At 39.4% G+C, this 19,769-nt stretch overlaps 1 protein-coding gene across 7 annotated transcripts in view; it reads right to left on the bottom strand.

Moving 5' to 3' along the window:
* Positions 1-209: 209 nt before the first annotated feature.
* The window catches only part of CACNA1G (calcium voltage-gated channel subunit alpha1 G), a 464,209-nt gene continuing 444,649 nt past the window's right edge, over positions 210-19,769 (bottom strand). For 5 of the 7 annotated variants that reach the window (XM_073684087.1, XM_073684094.1, XM_073684091.1 and 2 more), the window contains 3 exons: positions 9,010-9,184; positions 4,606-4,739; positions 210-4,349 (listed from right to left, as the gene is read on the bottom strand). In XM_073684087.1, the coding sequence (XP_073540188.1) occupies positions 3,585-4,349; positions 4,606-4,739; positions 9,010-9,184 (1,074 nt within the window). In that variant the 3' untranslated portion in view covers positions 210-3,584. The remainder of the gene's footprint in view (positions 4,350-4,605; positions 4,740-9,009; positions 9,185-19,769) is intronic. The other 2 variants (XM_073684090.1, XM_073684093.1) reach the window with 1 other exon arrangement.

Below are 19,769 nucleotides of genomic sequence, written 5' to 3'. Positions count from 1 at the left end.
ATTCAAAGTTTTGGGCAGGGTGGAACTACTGCATATGAGCAATCTCTGTGCTCCAAAAACAGGTTCAAGGACTCACAGGAAGTTGTGTTTATTTGCCACCATAACGAGCATCGATAATAGACATTTCCTAGATAAACTAGAAGAAAAAGAAAAATATTGATGACTAATGATGTTTGGAGATGCATTATCTGGAGATTGTAATTGAAGCAATATATTTTCTGAAGAGCATTAATAGAAATAACATATCTGTATTGAGAAACACATTATATTAAATTCTGTATATACTCACATATTAATGCTTTCCGATCTTTGTATACACAGTGCTGAACCAGTGCTTGCATATATAGATTAGGAAGCACTGATAGTGTTTCCTCCTCAGGACCCAGTGTTCATATGTATAAGGGAGTCAGGAGAGATATCACAGCTCTTGGCTCTCTGAAGTATATGAGCACCATTTGGACTGGCCTGTCCCATTTATTCCAGCTGAGATATAAATGTAAACGTGCCAAAAGTAAATATATGTATTATTTATAAAGGCTTTGTATGCAGATCTGTGCTTACCACGACCGACTTCTAATCTTCACTGGTCAGCCATCATCGCATGCACATTGAAGATTAGCAGTCAGTCGCGATCAGCAATGACAGGGCATGGGTAGGAGAGGAGTGAATGGAGCATGGGTCAGAAAAGCATGCACACTGTGACATAAGAGCACTCATCAGTGATAACGTTCTGTTCGAGTCAGCACTAGGCATGGTGGGAGTTTCGAATAGAACATAATTGGAAGTAAACAATAAAATAACAGCCAGAAGTGTACTATATAGGAGCACTGGTACATACATTTTAATAGATGTAAATGACAAAAATGCTTCACAGTATAGATTATTCGGGCTGGAGTGTTTGGTATCAGACAACTCCTTTACTGCTATGACATAAATGATTATGTAAATGTATACCAATACTTCATGGAATGTTGACCCAGTTGTACAGCCACTTTGGTTCAGGAAGTATTGCTTTTCCCTTTATTTGTTTTTTTTCATCTTCCTATAAAACCCAACCTTCATATTTCCCATACTGAACTTGACAGAGAAATCTTTTTTTTCAACTATACTACTAACTTCCCGTATAATTCTAGATACAATGGGAAGACAATTAGAAATTTATTGTTTCAGTAACTTCTGTCCTTAAATATAAGGATTCTCCCGACTATGTTGCTCTTTTAATTATTATTTATATATTATATTGCACCTTTTATTCAAAATAATTTAGAATTGTATGTTTAGATATAAGAATTAAATTTTATGTCTATGCACATGTAACCTTAGGAGTCATGTGTCTATATCAGGACATGGAGTCCTTACTAGTCTATACAACAACATATACACGCTTAGGCACCATATTCGCCAAGAAGAGTACTGTTAGAAGACCCAATTTATTTGGTTCAATTTGCATTTAAATAGTACTTATTAGATTAATGCATTGGGAGGCCCTGCACCTACATTGCTTTAAAGGGGTTTCCCCATGAACAAATGTTGATTTTAATCAACAGATCTTGGAATAATAATAAGTTCCACAATTGGATGTGTTTAAATAAAATGTTCCTGTGCTGAGATGATCTTATAAATGTGCCCCTGGTTTGTACTGTGTAATGGCCGTGTCTGACCGTGTACGGAACATGAGCTGATCATACCACATCTCCTGGGCAGGGGAGGACACAAAAGAGACATTTCAACAGGGGATCACAGCTGATTCTTTCTTTGAAGTAAAACATGTCTAAAAACAGACAGTGAGAAGTTTTGCCTCACAAAAAGAATCAGCTGTGACCCTGTAATGTAATGTCTGTATACTCTTTTGCTTCTTCCCCATGGGCTTTGGGGCACTATGCTGTCTGAATGGTCAGTCTGTATAAAATTGGATGTTTGTGGTGATACAGTATGGGGCCACAACAGTCTTTAAGTAGATAAAATATATGGCCATGAGAATAAGTCCAATGACTAGAAAAAACACATTGTTGGATTTCAACTGTAAGGTCCATCTGATTTCAGTGAGATAAGCCACCATTAGAGGAGTCTAGCAGTAGTTTACCCTACTCTTCCTACTGAGATCACCTGTATGTTCTGCCTGGCCAAGCGTGTATGTACGGAAAGTACAGGAGAGAGATGGAGGTGAAGAGCTATCTAATGTGTACAGCCAGCCTAAGGCTGCATCTGATTGGATGTATTTTTCCTGATGGTATATAATATTAATGTTGATGTGGATCTGATGGTTATAATTCACATACACATAAACATTATTGCTATGACACTACAAAACTGTACACCCAACCTTAAAAATGATCAGTTGCGCAAGGTAATGTCCACCTTTGCAACAAATTGTTTTTATTGCTCTATTCCATCTAAAATTAAAAATTAGGCAACTTGCAGATAAACTTTATTTAAATTCTATAATTTTCTCTATAGAGCTCCTATACAGACTTATGTGTCTCCATGGTAGCAGACTATAAACAAACCCTGTGTAATGTGCAGTCACATTCTATTACACTAGTCCACAACTTCTTGCTTATTTACATTTGGTTAGGGTTTGTTTGTAGTCTGTTACCGTGAAGAAACATAAATGTGCATTGGTGATGTAAACTCAAAACAGCAGATAGAAAATGTAGACTATTGGGAGATTTGCTTACAGAACCATTCCCATTAACTTTTTCCCCTAAACCTGTGGAAATGTCCTATGTATTAGGCTCTATATATCACCCGGAAGTGGCTTTTATAATGTAAGCCTATGGAGTTCCGGAACAAGACTCCATAGACTTACATTGTAAAAGAGACTTCCAGGGCACACATAGAGCGTGGTTTGATCTGGACAGTCGGAATCAACATCATGTGACTCTGGAGAAGAGGTGATTGGTGAGTATATTAACACTCTGACACTACACTACACACACATATACACAGGTTTAGCGGGAAGAAATAAGTTAATAGGAGTGTTTCTTTAATTTTAGACTTTCACAACATTTTGAACAATACTCTACTTTGTAATGGAATTAATTTAAAATCTTATTTGTTTTCTAAATACTATAGTTTTTATGTCTCTGTATACTATTCAACACTTTTGTATTTCTTTCTAGCCCTTTTTTGGCATGGTAAATATGTTTTGCCCCTATACTATGATGTAGAGGTTTCTCTGTTCTTCTTAGAGGATCTATAGCAAACCAATCTCTATACCCTCAGTCTGAAAGGCATCCTATGTGCTTTATGCTAAATATAATATACTGGATTGCATATACATCTTTAACTTAAAGACCATATGACACTTTGAGTATAGCTGACACTCTATAGAGTTTATTTAATAAAAATAACATAATGAGTTCACTAGCTAGAGAAATGTGAAAATCCTTTTTGAAACTGTATTGCTGTTTGTCCAAATAGAACAGGTGTTCAAGTATTTCCCCACAGCTGCCGACCTTCAAGTTTTTCCATTTTTAGCCACTGGAGCAGCTCATCATTTTGTAACAAATGTTCACACTCAATCAAAAATAGGCATTTTTTTTTCTTTTCAATTGAATTGATAGAAAAATTATCATTAGAAATTAGGATATTGACATCTCTGGAACTAAGGGATCAACAATTTTAGGGAGGTCCTTTGAATCTAACGAGTACGATTGTCTTCTTAAAGCTTCTGCCTCTAAGCATGGATGTCCATGTGTCACACCAGAGGGCACACAGTCTGGGCAGTAAGGGATATGTCCACTTTTATTATGTACTGTTTGGAAGTCTTCTCTTTCATTGAGTATATGGCTAATGAAGCCACAAGAACGTGAAGCTGGGTAGTGAGACATAGTGTTTTCCATTGAACACACTTCAATAGAATGTCTCCTGGCGTCTTCAAGCCATGAAGTTGTTTTTTTAAGGGCACCGTGAGCATCCATGCTGTAGAACTTCTTCATGTCTCTTAAAACTACATTGTTACTGTTTTCCAGTTTTACTTTCTGGCTTAATGAGTAAGCAGCAGAGTAGAATCTTAGTGTCTCACAAGTTTTTAGACTGAAATGTTTTTTACATTGCGATGTATTCAATAAATGTGTCCTTTCTTGATCTCCGGTTGACTCTATGAAACTGTTTCTACTTGTCTGGGAAGCGCCTGGACAGTGAACAGTATCATGGCAATGTTGGGTGTAAACAGTTTGTTTTTCCCTCTCACGTAAAGTTCTTTCAGGTTCCATTGGCTTTAGAACGGTTGGCACGTTTGTAGCTAGTTGGCAAACTGGTAAGATTACAACATTTTCTGCTGCTTCATCTTGGTCACTTTCCTTGTTATCCGAAAACTTATCAAACGAATCATTCTGGACCGCTTTCTGTAATACCAAAAATAATGATAAGTACATCAAATTAGATCATACATTTCAGGATAATTAATAAAATGTCAATTAATAAAAAATAATCAAATATTAGATTCTTTATGGCAAAAAGGCTTTAGAAAGAATTTGACCAGGCTATGTATTTCAAGTGACTCCATGCAATACTATATTTTTCCAGTCGTCGCCCAGCAATATTAGCATAGGCTCACTGGGATTAGCTGACATTCCCAGCACAGGCATACATTATACGTACCTGACGTCGAAGCATTCTATGTGTAGATGGTGATCGTAGGGGGGCAGTGATTTTTGGGATCACTAATTCAGGTTTCACATCATTTAGCACAGCTTCTTGTAGAAGGCAGCTGCTGTCAACATGAGTGCTAGAGCCTACACGTGTGTCAAAGTAAAAAAAGGATTGAAATAACCATAAACTATCTGAAGAGATATAAATAACACTACAACATGAAGTTATACATCATTTATTTAGCAGGCAATATGAATATAAGCGCATTTACATTAAGTTCTTACAACCTGAAGAGCCATTTATTGCTTAAAGCAATAGAAGTAGTACTGCAGCCTCTTTAAATAACTACTCGGTGGTGGAGCCAAGAGTTGGACCAACACCAATTAAATACTGATGGCCTTTACTGTGGGTGGGTCATGAATATTATAATCCTGTTAAGATGCATGGATATGGTTTGAATGTTATCCTCTCCTAAACAGCATAATATAACATTTATAAGATATCTCTCCAATATCTAACCAAACTGTACTTGTAGCTAGAGTTCCAATTTCTTCTCAACCTCTGAAGTATTTGTTGTCACTACATTTTAGTTGGCCGATAATTTTCTGTAGCTTCAGAAATGTTGGGGTATATATCATCTTAAATGGGGTCTGATTTCTAAAACACCCCTAACTATAAATCTTCCATACACCTTATGTTGGCAGAACAATGGTTTGGCCAATCGTTCTGCCAACAACTATCTTCCTCGACTCCTCCAAATAGATTTGTTGTACACATCATATATATGGCTCATCTCTTACAGAGTAAACAGATACTTATGAGGCTGGAAATAAGTGGGTAAAAATCCACAATGCCAATGGTTCAGAAAGGAGTAGGAGACGTGAATAGTTGAAATGCGTTTTTATTTGCCACAACGTTTCGAAGTAAACACACTTCTTCATCAGGACAAATCATAATGATTTCTCCAAATTGTGGGTCTGCAGCAGCCTATTTATAAGCTGATACAAGGGTTGTGACACTCACAACCCCCCCAGGTGAGCATAAATGATTTTTAGCTCCTCATTTTCCACTTGGATATGACCCTATTGCGCTTATTGTCTCTTCAGTTTTATTCTTTACACAGAGCAAACGGATAGGCAGTTTGAAATCGGAAATGTCGGATCCTGACCTCCCCCAACATTATCTGTCGGGAGAGAGTTGTCAGACCTCCACACACTTTTTCAGTTTCGGCCAACACTAGTGTAATATGTAGGGGGGCCTTTAATCTACATAATACATTGGTAATTTGTTTGGGGCAGAGGCACCATCGGCTCGTATACACATGAGTCATCATGGGTTATCTCTTATTTATCTCTGGTTAGGTGGACGTGAGGCTGGGACCAACATACAATAGACATATGTTTGCACGTAGCACTTTAGCATTGATATATGGGCTGTTGGTATACCTTATCTATATGATTTACATTGAGTCTATTATTTTACTCTTAACAACCACTCTAATCCTCTGATGAATTTTTGTCCATATATCATTATATGTTATCCCTTGACGGTGTGTGCCACTCTGTGGTGCCTGTTTGGGTATTCACAACTGACCATCTTTTGCCCTTTAGTATCTTATATATGTGTTGTTTTTACTATAATGTGAATAAAGTATATTTTTAATTGATTGTTCTTGATACGTTGTTTTTCTTTTTGAGTTGTATTGGTAATTTGTTGCAGATTTTATTTGCAGATCCATTTTTTTGGCTAGGCAATTGTGTTTTTACGATATTTACACTATCCAAATGTAAGAGGATAGGTTTCCATTGAATATGTTTGCCTTTTCCAAATAAAAACAAATCTGTTAGAACAAGCAGACATACAGATCAGCCATAACATTAAACATAATGTGAATATCATTTATTATGTTGTGACACTCGCACCTGTCAAGGACTACAATATATATTGGGCAGCAAGTGAACAGTCAGTTTTTGAAGTAAATGTGCTGGAAGCGAGAAAAAGGGCATGGCTCATGGGTTCGCACTGCAGCCCTGCAACGCTGGTGTCCTGGGTTCAAATCCCACCAAGGACAACATCTGCAAGGAGTCGTATGCTCTCCCCCACACTCCAAAGACATACTGCTAGGGAATTTAGACTGTGAGCCCCGATGGGGACAGTGCCGATATTGTCTGTGAAGTGCTGTGGAATTAATGGTGAGTAAAATAAATATATAAAATAAATAAAGATGACTTAAGTGATGTTGACAAGGGCCAAATTATGATGGCTAGACAACTTGTCAGAGCTTCTCCAAAATACTGGGTCTTGTGAGGTTGGTAACTACTACGAGCGATAACAAAAGAACAACTGATGAACTTGCAGCAGGGTCACGTGTACCCAGAGCTCACTGATGGACACGGAAAGTGAAAGCTAGCCCTCCTGGTTCAAATAAAAAAAAAACTGAATAAGAAACAAATGAAAATAATAAAGCTGGCTATAATAGAAAGGTGTCAGAACACCCAGCGCATCACAGCCTGCGGTGTAGTTACGGACCAGTCAGAGTCACTATGTTGATCTGTGTCCACTGCCAAAAGTGTGTACAATGGGCATGTCAGTTCATGTGCACAACAATCTTCGATCTTTTTTGCTGTAGAGTAGGGTCTGAGAATAGCCACAAACCATGAGTGATATCTCGTCGTTTTGTTTAATACATTAGGCAAGTGAGCATTAATTCTAGACCATGGAAGAAGAGAAGCAGATGGTCTGGTCTAATACGTTATGTTTACCTTTACATAAGTGGATGGCAGGGAACGTGTGTCCCTTATCTGGGGGAATGGAGAAGGCACTAGGATGCAGTATTCATGTGGATATTACTTAGACAATCCTTCATGCTAACAGTATGCCCTAGTGGCAGTGGTCTCTTCAACAGGATAATGCGACTTACCACATTCTAAAAAATATTCAGGAACGGTTTGAGGAACACGGCAAGAGTTCAAAGTGTTGACATGGCTTTCGAATTATATTAGTTCAATCGAGCATCTGTGGAATGTGCTACAACAAAAGTCAGATCTGTTGAGGCCATATATCATAGCATCATTTTAGTGCCAGATAAAAGCACACCATCCAAGGTGCGGAAGACCAAGCCGTGAGGAGTCAGCTGTTTTGAAGGCACAATATTAGGTGGATGGTTTCAATGTTATTCCTGACCAGTATAGTTGAAATAAATTTGCATCTGTTTGCATTATACCTTTTTTTGAAGGGGTGGAATTTTAATTAAGTCTGTACTAGGAGATATCTACTAACCTCTGCACTTTATTCATATTGCAATACAATATCTATGATGAATACTTGAGTCAGATCAGAATTGTTAACTGTGATATGTTTTATTTTTTCGCTGTTAAGAGTTCAAAATTGCAGAAAATAACAGAAACCCTTGTCAAACTGCAGAAAAATATCCTGAACTTGTTCAAGAGCTGGAGATGTTCTGCGCCTGTTCAAAGATGGGGACTGTCAGGTAGTCATCACATGTTATAATCAAGTGACTCCCACCATCTTCATCATATGGACACAGAGATCAGAGTGTCCATTGCTCACGCAATGCAAGGATGGGCAGCAACAGACCTTTATAGGAATGGCAGGGGTGTGATAGGTAGATTTGCATTTTCCGATTTTTGTCAGTAAAGTTGCCAACTTTATCTGTTTCATGAAACCGAAAGGTAGAACAGCATAATTCGGCCTGTTAAAAGTTAGAATAACTTTCAGGACAAACTCTGTTATCCTCAAATTAGTCGATAGCATGGGACTAATTTTAAAAAACAAAATGCATTATATTTTTTCAGATTAGCTAGGATTAACATGGATGCAAATCGAATATCATAAGGAAAAGAGAAAGTAAATTATTAGTTACACAGATATTTTGCCGTGCAAAATTAGCTGCAAATCAATTATAGCCTACAGTGTCAAATGGGAAAAATAGAGTCCTGTTCGAGTGCATATTTTGCCACGAAAAGAAGGAATGTGGCCCCTTTAATTCCCTTCCCATAATCCATGGGCATAATTTCCTGCTCTAGAGTGGGGAGTCCTGCACAGGTTCTCGCCACTTTTCAATAAAACGTATGGGATGAAAATTGAGTGGTCTCTCCCTCAAAGGACCCCATTTCTCCATTCCTATATGATGTGTATGCCTTTGACTGTTTGGGAATAAAGAGGAGCAATAGGGTCAGTGGTGGGAAGTGTCTGAGTAAGAACTACGGTACTTACAATTTATCCAGAAAATCAGTAATCCAACCCTGGCTTTCACCCCATACCTGTACCCTACAAAGGCCTAACCACCCTGCTACTGCATGTTATCCTGGCCAACTAAGTAACTAAGGTCGTCAGCTCCACTGATATCTTGTGATTTATTAAAGTTCACAGAGCACATTGCCTATATAGTACCTGATTTCCGGTAAGAGAGATTTCTTTTTGCTTGGCACTCTGAGCACACGTGTTCTGTCCTTAACATGTAGCTGTCATTTGGCAGTGAGTGGGTTCTGCACACAAGGGGCTTTTTCACACTTAATAAATTGCTTTCCTTAGCTGCTGATAACTTTTGTCCCAGAGAATATTCACTCTAAAATGAAATAAGAAAAAAAAACATTTTAATATAGAACTTCTCAAAATAAAAACATACATAAACCAAATGAAGAAACAAAAGGGCAAGTTATCATCCCTCTCTGCTAGTTTTCTGTTGTCAAAAAGTAGAAAAAATTGGCACAAGGTACTTTGCTAAACAGCTGGTAGGAGTTTTCAAAAGGGGGCATAGCCAACAGACACACAACAAATCTACTCCAAAAAACTGGCGGACATTATAGCAGAAATATACACCAGCTTATAGCAGGCATAGATTTCATTTTGAATACAATTGAACCGAACTCTATGGTAAATCATTAACACCATACTGTATGTTCAGGGTACTCCTACTTAAATACATGACCTATAAGAATATAGAGTATGACCCCCATAAGGAAGTATAGAGCAATACTAGATTGTATTAAAATAGAAAATTTTATTGAATATAAATGTTAAAATCAAGGTACTATTGAAAAATTGACAGGTCACTAGGGGTGAAAAACACAAAATCAGGGCGGCAATTATACAGACGCACATACAGTTGAAGTGTATTGTGGCACGCGAGTCAGTGCCACAATACACGCTGACGGACAATCAGAGGCCAGCAGCTGATGTCTGCGTGCACATGACGGGGCACAGCGAAGTCACACACTCCTGTAGCACGCCGAATTCAGCTGCTGGCTTCACAAGAGGACGTGCGCAGGAGCTAAGGAACGGTGAGTATTTATTTATTTAAAAAAAATCAGTGGCCATACTACTATAGATGATTATGGGCTACATTATACTTTATAGGATGACTATGGGGCGCATTATACTACTATGGATGACTATGGGGTTTTATTATACTTTATAGGATGACTATGGGGTGCATTATACTATTATGGATGATTATGGGAGTGCATTATATTATATGGAAGAAAGTGGACTTTGCATTATACTTCACAGGATGACTATGCAGTGCATCATACTACTATGGATGACTATGGGGGTGCATTATACTTTATGGATGACTATGGGGCGCATTATACTTTATAGAATGACTATGGGGTGCATTATACTTTATGGATAACTAATTGGGGTGCATTATACTTTATGGATGACTATGGGGGTGAATTATACTTTATGGATGACTATGGGATGTGCATTATACTTTATGGATAACTGTGTGTTGTGCATTATACTTTATGGATGACAATGGGCTGTGAATTATACTTTATGGATGAGAATGAGTTGTGCAGTATTTTATATGGAGGACTATGGGATGCAATATACTATATGGCGGACTGTGGGGAGTGCATTATATTTCTTCCATGGAGCCCCATGACTTCTATGTACGCTCCTAGTGAGTATAATGGTTTATTTTTTTCTTTACAATAAAGAACAGCGGCAGAGCGAGGGACATATACCAGGATGGGGGATATACAGTACAGACCAAAAGTTTGGACACACCTTCTCATTTAAAGATTTTTCTGCATTTTCATGACTATAAAAATTGTACATTCACACTGAAGGCATCAAAACTATGAATTAACACATGTGGATTTATATAGTTAACAAAAAAGTGTGAAACAACTGAAAATATGTCTTATATTCTAGGTTCTTCAAAGTAGCCACCTTTTGCTTTGATGACTGCTTTGCACACTCTTGGCATTCTCTTGATGAGCTTCAAGAGGTAGTCACCGGAAATGGTCTTCCAACAATCTTGAAGGAGTTCCCAGAGATGCTTAGCACTTGTTGGCCCTTTTGCCTTCACTCTGCGGTCCAGCTCACCCCAAACCATCTCGATTGGGTTCAGGTCTGGTGACTGTGGAGGCCAGGTCATCTGGCGTAGCACCCTATCTCTCTTCTTATTGGTCAAATAGCCTTTACACAGCCTGGAGGTGTGTTTGGGGTCATTGTCCTGTCGAAAAATAAATGATGGTCCAACTAAACGCAAACCGGATGAAATAGCATGCTGGTGCAAGATGCTGTGGTAGCCATGCTGGTTCAGTATGCCTTCAATTTTCAATAAATCCCCAACAGTGTCACCAGTAAAGCACCCCCCCACCATCACACTTCCTCTTCCATGCTTCACGGTGGGAACCAGGCATGTAGAGTCCATCCGTTCACCTTTTCTGCGTCGCCCAAAGACACTGTGGTTGGAACCAAAGATCTCAAATTTGGACTCATCAGACCAAAGCAGATTTCCACTGGTCTAATGTCCATTCCTTGTGTTCTTTAGCCCAAACAAGTCTCTTCTGCTTGTTGCCTGTCCTTAGCAGTGGTTTCCTAGCAGCTATTTTATCATGAAGACCTGCTGCACAAAGTCTCCTCTTAACAGTTGTTGAAGAGATGTGTCTGCTGCTAGAACTCTGTGTGGCATTGACCTGGTCTCTAATCTGAGCTGCTGTTAACCTGCAATTTCTGAGGCTGGTGACTCGGATAAACTTATCCTCAGAAGCAGAGGTGACTCTTGGTCTTCCTTTCCTGGGGCGGTCCTCATGTGAGCCAGTTTCTTTGTAGCGCTTGATGGTTTTTGCAACTGCACTTGGGGACACTTTCAAAGTTTTCCCAATTTTTTGCACTGGCTGACCTTCATTTCTTAAAGTAATGATGACCACTCATTTTTCTTTACTTAGAATTTGTATTATGGCAAGAAAAAAACAGCTAACAGTCTATTCAGTAGGACTATCAGCTGTGTTTCCACCAGACTTCTGCACAACACAACTGATGGTCCCAACCCTATTTATAAGGCAAGAAATCCCACTTATTAAACCTGACAGGGCACACCTGTGAAGTGAAAACCATTTCCGGTGACTACCTCTTGAAGCTCATAAAGAGAATGCCAAGAGTGTGCAAAGCAGTCATCAAAGCAAAAGGTGACTACTTTGAAGAACCTAGAATATAAGACATATTTTCAGTTGTTTCACACTTTTTTGTTAAGTATATAATTCCACATGTGTTAATAGTTTTGATCCTTCAGTGTGAATGTACAATTTTCATAGTCATGAAAATGCAGAAAAATCTTTAAATGAGAAGGTGTGTCCAAACTTTTGGTCTGTACTGTATATGCCAGGATGAAGGATGCTTATATATATATATATATATATATATATATATATATGTATATACTGTATATGTGTGTATATATCTATATATATAAATATATTTATTCAGGATGGGGGGGGTGCGGTCCAAATCTTGCACCGGGGCCCATCAGACTATGACTAGAGGTATAAAGCACTAATTTTAATGAGTCAACCTACAGTGCTGGCCAAAAGTATTGGTGCCCCTGCAATTCTGTCAGATAATACTCAGTTTCTTATTGAAAATGATTGCAATCACAAACTCTTTGGTATTATTCTCTTCATTTAATTTGTCTTCAATGAAAAAAACACAAAAAGAATTGTCCTAAAGCCAAATTGGATATAATTCCACACCAAACCTAAAAAAGGGGGTGGACAAAAGTATTGGCACCCTTTGAAAAATCATGTGATGCTTCTCTAATTCGTGTAATTAACAGCACCTGTAACTTACCTGTGGCACCTAACAGGTGTTGGCAATAACTAAATCACACTTGCAGCCAGTTAACATGGATTAAAGTTGACTCAACCTCTGTCCTGTGTCCTTGTGTTTACCACATTGAGCATGGAGAAAAGAAAGAAGACCAAAGAACTGTCTGAGGACTTGAGAAACCAAATTGTGAGGAAGCATGAGCAATCTCAAGGCTACAAGTCCATCTCCAAAGACCTGAATGTTCCTGTGTCTTCCGTGCACAGTGTCATCAAGAAGTTTAAAGCCCATGGCACTGTGGCTAACCTCCCTAGATGTGGACGGAAAAGAAAAATTGACAAGAGATGTGCGGATGGTGGATAAAGAACCTCGACTAACATCCAAACAAGTTCAAGCTGCCCTCAGGCCGAGAGTACAACAGTGTCAACCCGTACTATCCGTCGATGTCTGAATGAAAAGGGACTGTATGGTAGGATACCCAGGAAGACCCTACTTCTTACCCCGAGACATAAAAAAGCCAGGCTGGAGTTTGCCAAAACTTACCTGAGAAAGCCTAAAACGTTTTGGAAGAATGTTCTCTGGTCAGATGAGACAAAAGTAGAGCTTTTTGGGAAAAAGCATCAACATAGAGTGTACAGGAAAAAAAAAGAGGCATTCAAAGAAAAGAACACGGTCCCTACAGTCAAACATGGCGGAGGTTCCCTGATGTTTTGGGGTTGCTTTGCTGCCTCTGGCACTGGACTGCTTGACCATGTGCATGGCATTATGAAGTCTGAAGACTACCAACAAATTTTGCAGCATAATGTAGGGCCCAGTGTGAGAAAGCTGGGTCTCCCTCATAGGTCATGGGTCTTCCAGCAGGACAATGACCCAAAACACACTTCCAAAAGCACTATAAAATGGTTTGAGAGAAAGCACTGGAGACTTCTAAGGTGGCCAGCAATGGGTCCAGACCTAAATCCCATAGAACACCTGTGGAGAGATCTCAAAATGGCAGTTTGGAGAAGGCACCCTTCAAATATCAGGGACCTGGAGCAGTTTGCCAAAGAGGAATGGTCTACAATTCCAGCAGAGCATTGTAAGAAACTCATTGATGGTTACCGGAAGCGGTTGTTCGCAGTTATTTTGGCTAAAGGTTGTGCAACCAAGTATTAGGCTGAGGGTGCCAATACTTTTGTCCGGCTCTTTTTTGGAGTTTTGTGTGAAATGAGCAATGATTTGATTTTTGCTTCATTCTCTTTTGTGCTTTTTCCTTGCAAGCAAATTAAATGAAGATAATAATACCAAAGAATTTGTGATTGCAAACATTTTCAGGAAGAAACTGAGTATTATCTGACAGAATTGCAGGGGTGCCAATACTTTTGGCCAGCACTGTATATGTCATGGTAAATTCCCCTCTTAAAGGGAATATGTCACCACTTTGGAGTTATCAGGACTCTACTATGGGCATACAGGGTATAGAAAAGTAAATCTATACATACCTGTATGGCCTATAGTAGAGGTCTGAATGCAGAGAAATGTAGTTTTATCTTCCTAGTATTTCACAGGACCCCGGATGCCAAGCTATCCCCGCCCATCTGCTTATTATTCCACCAATTCCCTGCCTATGTCCACGTTTACCATATTTCCCCCCCTCCCCGCACTTCACAGTGCCCTGTGACATGCGCTTTTTTCCCTTACCTCCCGGCGCCTGCGCAAAGCGTGGCTCACAGGGAGGGCGCTTTGTTTCTTCCCAGGTCTGTTTGGCTGAGCACAGTGCCGCAATGCTCTATTGGGCAGGTGCCGGGAAGTCACAGTGACTCCCTCGGCACTTGCGCAATAGAGCACTGCTGCACTGTGCTCAGCCATGGAGGGGGACGCCAAGCCTGTGAAAAACCAAGAAGATAAAACTACATTTCTCTGCATTCAGACCTCTACTATGGGCCATACAGGTATGTATAGATTTACTTTTCTGTACCCTGTATGGCCATAGTAGAGGTCTGATAACTCCAAAGTGGTGACAGATTCCCTTTAAAGCTGATTCGGACATCAGAGATTTTTCTCTTGCGCAAAAAAACAGTCTGTTTTTATCAGAGTTCCATCAGAGTTTACTTGGGATGTTAGTTTTTACTATCAAACTGTTATCAGTTTTTCTTGGATGGAAAAAAAAGGTTTCCCAAGCTTCTCATATCAAAGAGTCCGTGAAAACGGACAGCACAAGGATGGCATCCGAGAGCTGTCCAATTTTGTCATATCCCCTTAGACTTGCATTGGTGAAACTGAGATCAAAATCGCACACGTTTTCATGATTTTCTGCATATTTCTTGGTCGGCAAAATTACTCAAACATGTGAACAGTCCCACAGACTATAATGGGTAGTTCTATCCCTGAAAACCATGGATAGAACTAGTATGCAAAAAACTGGTGTCTGAATGAGCCCCTAGTTTCTGGATTTTCTACCTGCAATGCCCTTTTTTTAAATCTACTCATAGGTTCAATATTGTGTGCTTAAAACCTCTATATAGCAGTCAGAGCTCCATGTTTGTAATGCAGAGCTACAAAAATCATAGATAGTGGTTCTGGCCACACACAGACACCACTACATGGAGTACAGGAGCTTAGTCATGATTTAACCTAATGTAAGTGGTGTCATAAAGTGAGACAGGTGTCAAAAAAACACAACATTTCTCATACAACTGGTACATCTAGTCTAGTTCTAAGCTATCTAAATTTAACCCCTTCAACCCTAAGCCTGTTTTCACCTTCATGACCAGGCCAAATTTTACAATTCTGACCAGTGTCAATTTATGTAGTAATAATTCAGGAACGCTTCAACGGATCCCTCTGATTCTGAGAATATTTTTTCATGACATATTGTACTTCATAATAAAGGTAAAATTTGTTCGATTTGACTTGTGTTTATTTGTGAAAATATCGGAAATTTGGTGAAAATTTTGAAAATTTCACAATTTTCAAAATGTATTTGTTATGCCCTTACACGAGAGAGTTATGCCACACAAAAACATTTCCTACATGTCTACGTTACATCTGCATCCTTTTTAAAGCATACTTTTTTTTTCTTAGGAAGTTTCAAGTGTTAAAAGTTGATCAGCAATTTCTAATTTTCCAACAAAATTTACAAAACCTTTTTTTTAGGGACCACATTAAATTTGAAATGAATTTGGGGGACCTAAATGACAGAGAATACCCAAAAGTGACAGCATTCTAAAACCGACACCCCTCAAAGTCCTCAAATCCACATTCAGTGAGTTTATTAACTCTTTAGGTGCTTCACAGGAATTAAATGAACATTTAACTTATTTTCACAAAAATGTTACTTTAGCTCTAAATTTTTTATTTTCACAAGGGTAACAGGAGAAAATGGATCCCCAAATTTGTTGTGCACCGATACCCCATATGTGGGCAAAAACTACTGTTTGGGCCCATGGCAGGGCTTGGAAGGGAAGGAGCACCTTTTTGAAGGCAAAAGTAGCTGGAATCAAGAGAGGACGCCATGTCAAGTTTGGAGAGCCCCTGATGTGCCTAATCAGTGGAAACCCCCACACAAGTGACCCCATTTTGGAAACTAGATCCCTGAAGGAACTTATCTAGGTGTGTGGTAAGCACTTTGAACCCCCAGGTGCTTCACAGAAGTTTATAACGTAGAGCTGTGAAAATTTTTCCTACAAAAATGTTCTTTTAGCCCCACATTTTATATTTTCACAAGGGTAACAGGAGAAAATGGCCCCAAAATTTGTTGTGTGATTTATCCTGAGTACGCTGATACCTCATATGTGAGGGAAAACTACTGTTTTGGAGCATGTCAGGGCTCAGAACGGAAGGAGCACCGTTTAACTTTTTAAATGCAAAAATGGCTGGAATCAAGAGTGGATGCCATGTCGCGTCTGGAGAGACCATGATGTGCCTAAACAGTGGAAATTCCCCCACAAGTGACCCCATTTTGGAAACTAGACTCCCAAGGATTTTCTCTAGACATGTGGTGAGCATCTTTAACCCACAGGTGCTTCACAGAATTTTATATTCTAATTTTTCCAGCAAAATGTTGCTTCAGCCTCAAATTTTTAATTTTCATAAGGATAACGGGAGAAAATGGGCTAAACAATTTGTTGTGCAATTTCAACTGAGTACACCGATAACCCATAATTGGTGGAAGACTACTGTTTTACTCAGAATGGAAGGAGCACGATTTGACTTTTGGAGCGTAAAATTGGCTGGAATAGATAGCAGATGTCATTTTGCATTTGCAGAGCCCTTCACAAATGACCCCATTTTTGAAACTGCACCACTCAAGGAACTTCTTGTCACGAATCATTAAAGGATTCGTGACAGCTCTGGGTATGCTGGAATTTAAATGTAGTTTTTTTATTTGGTCCAGCAAGAGTTAATGTCAGTCTCTTGCTGGCAGCTTTTTTTGGCTGGTCAGCTGATGTTGGTTGGTAACCACTCCCTCCTCCCTTTAAGTAGTCACATGACCCATCAGCTGATTGTTGATTATAGAGTTTACTTCTATGCAGACCAGCTAGGTGTGTGGAGCCCTCCGGTGACTGTGGTTTTGCCGCTGTTGGAGTCCTGTTTACCTGGTGCAGTTTTGGAGCTTTTGAAGCAGAATCTGAGCTAAGTTGTAATTCTTTTTGTCAGTCCCTTGTTTGTCTTTTTCCTGTGTTACATTACCTGTAGTGGCAAGGCAAGCGTCCTTGCAGTCCAGTGGACTAACAAGGGTTAGTGGAAGTGACAGCCAGGAACTAGGCATGTGACAGCGGCAGGGGGAAGGACCTGCATAGGGAATTAGGGGAGCTTAGGGACAGACACAGGTTGGTGTCAGGCGGTGTCCCATTCCCTGCTCCCTACAATTAGGGCCTTCCTCTCACTTTATGATCCCGTTGTGCCCATGTCCGTACATGACACTTACCTAGAGGTGTGGTGAGCACTTTGAACCCACATGTTTTTCACAGAATTTTATAATGTTGAACCGTGAAAATGAAAAAAAAAAAATTTCCGGCAAAAATGTTGCTTTAGCCCCAAATTTTTACCTTTCACAAGGGTAAGAGGAGAAAATGGACCACAAAATCTGTTGTGTGATTTCTCCTGAGTGCGCCAATAACCAATATGTAGTGGAAAACTACTGTTTGGGCACACGCCAGGGTTTGGAAGGAAACAAGCGCTAATTGAATTCTAGAGCACAATTTTGGCTGGAATAGAATACGGATGCTATGTCACATTTGAAGAGCCCCTGATATACCAAGACAGTAGAAACCCCCACAAGTGACTGTATTTTGGAAACTACACCTCTTGAGGAATTCATCTAAGCGTGTAGTGAGCATTTTTAACCCTCAGGTTATTCACAGAATTGTATTACATTGCACTGAGTAAATGGAAAATTTGCTCTAAAGTGCCCCAAGTTTGCCAATACCACACATGTGATCGAAAACTACTTTTGAGGCACAGTGCAAAGCTCCAAAGGGAATATTGGATTTCAGATTTTGATGGAATGGTTTGAGGGTGCCATTTCATATTGGCAAAGCCCGTGAGGTGCCAGAACAGAAGAGCCCCTCCATAAGTGATCCCATTTTACAAACTACACCTCTCAATGAATTCATCTAGGGGTGAAATGATCATATTGACACCACAGGTGTGTTACAGAGCTTTATACCATTGGGCAGTGAAGAAAAAATAATTACATTTTTACCACAAACATTTTTTCGTCCCAGATTTTACATTTTCACACGGCTGTGCAGTACTGCTTAGCCTCACGGTGAGACTCAGGAGGGAAGGAGCACTATTTGACTCTTGGAGAACATATTATTGTAGGATGGTTTGCGGACTCCATATACAGAGCCCCTAAGTGCCAGAAGAGCAGAATCCCCCTAAATTGATCCCAATGTGGAAATTACACCCCGCTGGGAATTTATCTACAGGTGTAGTGACGATTTTGACTCCATGGGTGTTTTCCAGAAACGAGCAGCAGTGGATATTGCTGTGTGAAAATTGCAAGTCTGCCATTGTAGTGCCCATAGATTGTGCCCAGCTCATGTTTCTGGATACTTGGAACCTGTAAATTAAGCAGGCTCTCATGGCTACAGAAATGCTAAACATGTGGATGCTAAATGTGGTTTAGGCACATTGTGGGGCTCAGAAGGGAGGGGGTTGTTTGGATTTGGGAGCCGAGAATTAGCTAGATTTCTTTTGGGGACGAGGAGCCAAAGCTCTTTTCCATAACCTTTGTGCTTCCACCAGTAACATAGAACCCCCTATATTTCCATTAACAGATGACAGACCTGAGTGAGGGCTTGATTTTTTGTGAATTGAGTTGAAGCTTTTATTGGGAACATATTACATAACATTTTGGATCACACTTATCCTGTGCTCTATGCTGAGCACTTACATCACATATTTCAGAGATTTACACAGAAACCCCGGAGTAAGCGCTTAGCCTACAGCGCAGGATAAATGTGAGCTGAGCCTTTCTGTGACCTTTAGAAGGCAGAATGAACAAATCAACATCAGGTCAGGTTTTATTTATTTTTTATGCCGTTTTTCGTGCAGTATAAGTGATTAGATTACTTTATTCTTTGGGTTGGTGTGATTCTAGAGATATCAGATTTCTAGAGTTTTTTTTATGTTTGGCTGCTATCACACACTAGAAACGCTTTTTTTTTGCATTGCCATATTTTGAGAGCTATATTTTTTCTATATTTCTGCTGACAATCATGTGAGGGCTTTCCTCATAAGGGTGGAACCACTAGAAATGCGTCAACAGCCGGGTTGGTCTCTAACCGCCCCTCCATGGATTATGGACATGTTATCTTAACATGGTTTTAACATCACCACTTTGTTGATGAGATTCGCTAATAAAGAAGATTTAACTCTGTGAAGCTGGATCCTCCTTTAAAGAATGAACAAAAACCATCAATTCAGGAATTGTTTTTTTTTTTTTTTTAATGCCGTTCACTGTGTGGTAAAAGTGATAAGGCAGCGTTATTCTTCAGGTCAATACGATTATAACAATACCACGTTTATATAATGTTTTCAATGTTTTGCCACTTTTACACAATAATAACATAACTATTTTATAGAAAAAATAATTGTTTTTGCAT

The sequence above is a fragment of the Phyllobates terribilis genome, unplaced genomic scaffold (genome assembly GCF_046119375.1).
Source record: "Phyllobates terribilis strain yellow unplaced genomic scaffold, ASM4611937v1 Scaffold_5__5_contigs__length_657084704, whole genome shotgun sequence".
In the NCBI taxonomy this organism is placed as follows: Eukaryota; Metazoa; Chordata; class Amphibia; order Anura; family Dendrobatidae; genus Phyllobates; species Phyllobates terribilis.
The sequence above is the reverse complement of the archived record's forward strand: the minus strand, read 5'-3'. Positions and strand labels throughout refer to the sequence as shown.